The sequence below is a fragment of the Ceratina calcarata genome, unplaced genomic scaffold, assembly GCF_001652005.2.
Source record: "Ceratina calcarata isolate Rehan_Ccalc_2016 unplaced genomic scaffold, ASM165200v1 scaffold48.2, whole genome shotgun sequence".
Classification (NCBI taxonomy): domain Eukaryota; kingdom Metazoa; phylum Arthropoda; class Insecta; order Hymenoptera; family Apidae; genus Ceratina; species Ceratina calcarata.
Window position 1 is genome coordinate 1,181,029 of NW_017172225.1, and position 6,680 is coordinate 1,187,708.

At 48.4% G+C, this 6,680-nt stretch overlaps 1 protein-coding gene across 21 annotated transcripts in view; it reads left to right on the forward strand.

The window, feature by feature from the left end:
* The window catches only part of Eph (Eph receptor tyrosine kinase), an 86,636-nt gene that overhangs the window by 71,798 nt on the left and 8,158 nt on the right, over positions 1-6,680 (forward strand). For 5 of the 21 annotated variants that reach the window (XM_018029310.2, XM_026815938.1, XM_018029316.2 and 2 more), the window contains 5 exons: positions 369-386; positions 939-1,004; positions 2,128-2,304; positions 2,433-2,902; positions 3,175-3,533. In XM_018029310.2, coding sequence (XP_017884799.1) covers positions 369-386; positions 939-1,004; positions 2,128-2,304; positions 2,433-2,902; positions 3,175-3,533 — 1,090 coding nt within the window. Of the gene's footprint in view, positions 1-368; positions 387-938; positions 1,005-2,127; positions 2,305-2,432; positions 2,903-3,174; positions 3,534-5,617; positions 6,675-6,680 lie in introns of those variants that run through there. The other 16 variants (XM_018029312.2, XM_018029320.2, XM_026815936.1 and 13 more) reach the window with 12 other exon arrangements.

Here is a 6,680-nt window from a genome sequence, read left to right on the forward strand (position 1 = left end):
AGTGTATATGCCCCCCGCCACCCCCCCAGTGATCAATGTCTTGTCGCTGAACACCCAGTTGTCTAGAAGTATTTCTCTTTTTTAACGAAAGAAAGATTACTGAAAAAGTGGTTCGTTTAACGGTAGAGAAAAGAAAAATGTGCGAACGGAAATGTCGTCGAAGTCCCGAATGACTCGACGAGGAAATAAATAAATGAGAGATACACCGATCGCTTCCGTGTAATTAAAAATTCGCAACGATTATTCTAACCAAGTTCTTTCGATTCTTTCTTTTCATGTGCGATTCCCCTAATCTATCGAACCTGCCTCCATGAAAAATCCATGAAAAAATCCAATGAAACAATGTACACAATCGCCTGCTACTACAGGACTAGTTGTGACCTACAGTAAGTCTTCTCCAACACCTCAAGTTTTTTTTTTCTAGGAACGTTTTTCAGTTTTGCGTAGTAGTTAACTTACTTTTTGCACCCCCCTCTGTACTTACATGCATCTCTTCTCGTACGTGCTCCAAATTTTTTACGCACTGACACGCACGATCTTTCCCGTCGATCCCCGTCAAACGAATACGTACACATCATGTATACATGTGCTCATCTGCGTACGCTTGTTCCGCGAGCTTTCACGCGTGCACTCGAAAATCGTGCGTGTACGTGCCTTCGTGCTTGCGTCGTACAATGTACTTTGCGTATACGTAATGCATGCACCGTCGATCGTTACCATAGTTTATCGCTGCCATCGCATTTGTCCATTTTATTTCGTTTCGATTCGCACGCGAAACTACGGGAGGACGAGTCGAACGCGTTTCCTTTTCAAGCTAGTTTCACGTCTTTTTTTTTTCGACTCTCGACTCGTCGCCTTTTTTCATTCATCGAACACCCACCGCTTCTTTTTTGTTTGCTGTTTGTCAATTAGTGTGTTGGTTGTTGTGTTGTTCACAGTGCACTGCAAAATGGACAGTTCACCGATTGTGACAACCCACACCAACAACAAGAGCAAGTCCTCGCGTAAGTCCTTAATCAGTCCCAATAAAACAACGGGTGAAAAACGAACAGAAACACACACTCTCTCTTTCTCTCTCTCGCGAAAATCGATACGATCCTTCGACCGACAAAAGTGCGACACGTTTACACTCGAACACGAAACACGTTGCCCATTCTCTACTTTTCTTTTCCTATTTTATTCTTCTCTTCTCCGTTCTCTTAGATGTTACGTACTTAAGTAGATGAGAAGCACGAAAAAACAAAGCATGACGAGATTCCTTTTACTCTTTCGAAAAGTTACCGTTCTGCATCGTGTTCCTTGTCTCTCTTGCATCGCACTCTCTCTCTCTCTCTCTCTCTCTCTCTCTTTTTCTGTTTTATTTTCAGCCGGTCGCCGAGATCTGTTTTTTCGATTCGTATCTTTCTACGTTTCGTGAACGACGCGCGAAATGAGAAATAGCGGATGTTTCGGTGGAACTCGAATTAATTTGCGCTTCGAAACGAGCGAGTCGCAGATGGATTCGCTGATGTAAATTAACGGGCGACGAAAGTAATTCGATTCAACCGGAGCATCCTCCGTGCTACAGTACGGACTAACGTCATTCAATCTGATGCATCGTTAATTGAGATCATTCGACGTTATCAGGCATGCGAGACATTCATTTCTCTACGCTGGCATGAAAATTAGTGACCTCTCCGTTTTAGATATTATTATCTCGATCGTAGTAGAAATTGTTTGCATTCTTTTTAACGACAGAGCTGTTTTACTTACGAAGATTGATGAATTTTGTTAAGAGTTCAACAGTTCGGAAATGAGGCTGGCAAGCTTGTGTCCTTAGATTTTCGAACGTTTCGAACGTCTCGTTTAAAGAGGAAGGGTGTGTGAGTGTTTTCACGGGATGATACGGTTGTCAAGAACGGAGCGAATGATTCTCATGACCGGCACAGACCTGGAAACATTTCGTTCGCCGGCGCATTTCGATCGAACCGTACGGACGATGATCGATGTCCTTCTTAATTATTGGCGAACTGAGTGTGTCCGGGTACTGGCCGTTACACGTGATCTCGCGCTCCGAGAATTCCGTAAAAATTGCAACACACCGGCCCTCGTGTTAATATAATGAACTCTGTTTTGGTGACGTTGCAGTGACCACGCCGCTGTTCACGCCTGCAGTGGGGGTCGCCGCAGCGAGTGCCGGCGGCGCGGGCGGAGGCGGCGCGAGGAGCTACGTCGATCCTCACACTTACGAGGACCCGAATCAGGCCGTAAGAGAGTTCGCCAGAGAGATCGACGCTGGGTACATCACGATAGAGGCCATCATAGGTACCTACATAGGTTTCCGTCGTACCGATCCGTTTTTCCCTTCGTCACGCGTACACAGATCTCCGATTAAAATTGCGCTTCGTTTCGCGTCGACGTGTCACGCCTAATTGGAGTGGTTTCGCGTTCAGGTGGTGGCGAATTCGGCGACGTGTGTCGTGGGAAATTGAAGCTGCCGCCGGATGGCCGGACGGAGATCGACGTAGCGATCAAGACGTTGAAACCGGGCAGCGCGGACAAAGCACGCAACGACTTCCTGACGGAGGCCTCGATCATGGGCCAGTTTGAGCACCCGAACGTGATATTCCTGCAGGGTGTCGTGACTAAGAGCAACCCGGTGATGATCATCACCGAGTTCATGGAGAACGGCAGCCTGGACACTTTCCTCCGGGCGAACGACGGCAAGTTTCAGGTGTTGCAGCTCGTCGGCATGCTGCGAGGCATCGCGAGCGGTATGCAGTACCTGGCCGAGATGAACTACGTGCACCGGGACCTAGCGGCGAGGAACGTGCTCGTGAACGCGGCCCTCGTCTGCAAGATCGCCGATTTCGGGCTGAGCAGGGAGATCGAGAGCGCAACCGAAGGAGCGTACACCACCAGGGTAAGTTCCCGATGCTGATCGTTTCTAGTTCCACCGGCGCGCGTTATAACAACTCGTAGGGTATCTCGTTGGTCTTATAAAAAACAGCTGTGTTCGACCACGTGAAACGATCTTGTTCACCGTCCCTCATCTTCGTTCGATGAGCTGTAACTGTTTTTTGTAAGTTGACGAACCAGTAGCGTTTGTAATGCGCGTCGAGTCGGTCATTATCCATGACGAGACGCGGTCTCGTCGAACGAATCGAGAGACTTTCAAAAATCGAATCTTGAAAGACTGTTTACTCCGGCAAAAAGGGTGGAAAGATACCGGTGCGATGGACGGCTCCGGAAGCGATAGCGTTCCGAAAGTTCACCAGCGCTTCCGACGTTTGGAGCATGGGCATCGTGTGTTGGGAGGTGATGTCGTACGGTGAGAGACCGTATTGGAACTGGTCTAATCAGGATGTGATAAAGTCGATCGAGAAAGGGTACAGGCTTCCAGCGCCGATGGACTGCCCGGAGGCGATCTATCAACTGATGCTCGACTGCTGGCAGAAGGAACGCACCCATCGCCCGACCTTCGCCAATCTCACCCAGACCTTGGACAAGCTCATACGAAGCCCGGACACGCTCAGGAAAATCGCCCAGAACAGGTAATGTCCCCGACCGCACCATCGGCTTCGATTTACTCTGTGTTGCATTCTGTCCGCGGTACGCGTTGCCATCAATTCATATTTGTATTGGCGCGGCGTCGATCATGAAACGATCGCTCGACGAGAGTTGTCGATATTTCTACGTTTATCGTTTCGCGTACGCGTTAACGATTACGTGGCCAATACAAATAAACGTTGATCCGTCCAACCGAGAAGTTACCGAGCAAACGACCTTACGCAGCGACGACTGCGGAACCTGACGATGCTGCCTTTGTCGCGCGAGCGATTCGGTGGCGACCATCGAAGATCGAGTCCGCGATACATCGGCGATGCTCGCGACCACTGAATCGCTCGATCATCTGTGTCATCTCTTTAACACGAATCATGCCGCATGCCACGCGAATCACACTTCGTGTCCATAAATTAATTTCTCTCGACAGCCAAAGGTTTTTTCCGTTCTATCGCTGATGCGCTCACACGCTCTGCGCTCTTTTTCACGTATATTACGCTGTTTAGACTGGGCTTTCATGTTGTCGCTCTCGTAATTATAAGGATACATACATGATATTCTCGTAACGACGAACGCATTGGCCGTCCACGAATAGTCACGATGTGTGTGTGCCTACCCGACAGAGAGATTCGTGTGCACGTATGTTTAAACTCGAGGCGTCGTTAATAAGTATGTACCTCGACCTGATTGGCATTACTGGAAGCGGGCATATAGCGTACTGGACTGATATATTATTCGCACCTGTCTTTAGTTCATCGCTTCCGACGCATTCTTTCAAAGCTACTTATTGGGTTCTTTTTTTCATTTTTTTTTTATTCATATATTTCCCGTAGCCGAACGTCGTCAAAATTGATCTGTGCAATCGCCTCCGCTTCCTCGTTCCCTTTGAAATACAACGACGCTGAATTGAAGAAAAAAAACAAACGCGAACCGTAAAGTTTCTGTTGGATTTTACTTGTTTACGAGCACATATTTTCGATCGATCTCGGCTAGTAAAGTGTCTCGCTTTTCGAAAAAAAAGAAGCGTAACGTCCGACCCGCAACCGATATCACGTACAACAAGTGGCTCTGCGCACGTACGTTACATAATAATTCTGCTCTTAATTAAAACTGCTTTTACACTCCTTTGGACACGCGTGCGCAAAAAGAATAGAAATAAAAGAAGAGATATACCGCTGCCTGACCCCCTCCGGTTCTGTTCTGTCGCGTCACTTGTTGGGAGGAAAATTAATTTATGGACGGAAAGTCTCAGCGCGAAGTAATTATATTCGCGGGAATAAATTTTTTTCATTCGCGTTTCAACGAGTACTACCTAAGCGAAATAAGTGCGCATCGTACTGCGGTGGCTTTTTCAGAGAGCTTTTATCGCTTTAGCGCTTATCGTTTCTGTAATCCTCGAGCCTTTAAAACGCCCTTTCGTCCTCCTCTTCTTGCCTCCTTTCACTTATTTCCACCACCGACGGTACACGCAAAAAAAGACGAACAAAGGCGAGATCAAACGATACTCGAGTAGTCGCCGTCTCGTTCGAACTTTATCGCCGGTCGATCGCCGGTTTAATAAAGAATACGAGCAAGATGTCTGTGTCACGAGGGAGGATACCAATGGAAATAAAGAAACGGTATTTTCCCTCGATCCTCCAGGAAAACCGACCGCCCATTCGGGTCGCCGTTGCGGGACCTATCGATTATCGTTTATTTCACGTTGCGTTGCGTCTCCTGTCCTTCTCGTCCTCGAACTTCAACGACGATCCATCGATCTCGTCCAACGATCGGAGTCCGTTCGGCGTTGTTCGATATCCGGATCGTTTCCCAAGGCGAATTTACACGTGATTCTCACGGGCACCGTGTGTAAATTCGTGTCCCACCTCTCCCGAACCCAAAGAGAAGACGAGTTGATCTCCTGCCGAGACGACGTCCCTTTTTTTCTGGGCTAATTCTTATGTGGTTTTGGTTTTGTGGTGTCTTTGGTACCCGACTACGAACTGCAACCCCGAACGCAACTGCGACAACTACCATCTGTACGCACCAACCGAACTCCACCAACAACAACTCAACAACCGAACTACGACAACAGCGTGAGGCCACCTGCACACAATCCGTACTATGTCACAAGCCACGCGGCGCAGGCCGCGGCTGCTGCTGCAGCCGCTGCGATTCCAGCCGCGGCGACGGGCGGCGGCCCGTTCGTAGACGTAGTCGGCCATCAAGCCCAGTCGACGATTGCCGTTCCAGTAATGCCACCAGGAGCCGGCCGTAGCTTACACTATCACACACACGCAGCGACACACGCATTGCCACAACAACCACCGCTTACTTACCCCAACTGGGTGCCGTTCACCCACTTCGGTTAAAACCGTTCTTTCACTCTTCGTCCGTACTTCGAGACAGTCGCTTCCAATTCGATCGTTTTACGCATTTCTCATAGATCCTCGACGATCGTGAACGAGGCCGAAGTCGACGTCCGGTGGTCGGCGCAGAAACGTAGGGACAAATTTCGAAATTGTTAGTCAGTAGAGGTCGACGTCGAACGTCGCACGAGAGAACGTCGAGTCGGAACATCCTTTGCTCTCTTTCTCTTTCGCTCTCGTCCGGAAGTGTAACTCTGTCAACGCGGCCGATCAACAGGTTCGCGCAGGGATTGTCAATTTTTTTCGTTCAACGAGGAGACGAACGTGGTTGAACGGAGTACGCGAACGAGAGAGAGGGTAGAGGTGACAAAATTTTGCGAGGGACACTCGTTCTCCTGTAAACGGAATAGATACGCGGTAGGTCGTTTTTTGCGCGCTTCTCTAGAGAACCGTTCTCGTTAAATAAAACGTTTTTAGATGGTAAATCGTATCTCTTCGTTGGGAGCGTAATAGTTAGGTGTGCGTAATGAAAAACTAGTAGCGAATTAGTCGTTCGTAGCGGAAAAGGTTTTCACGGTTTCCAGTTTATCGATTCATTATCCGTACGCGAGGAGAGGAGATCTTATACGATTATTAGAAGAGCCGGGGAGGGGGGGCTGTTTTTTTATCGCGGCTACGTATATTCGAAGCGAGACGCGGTATATAGATGTTTTATCGATCTTAGCTGCCACGTGGAAGTCGTATAGAGAATATTTATGGTTCTAGTTAGAGGGATTTAAATGGAAAATT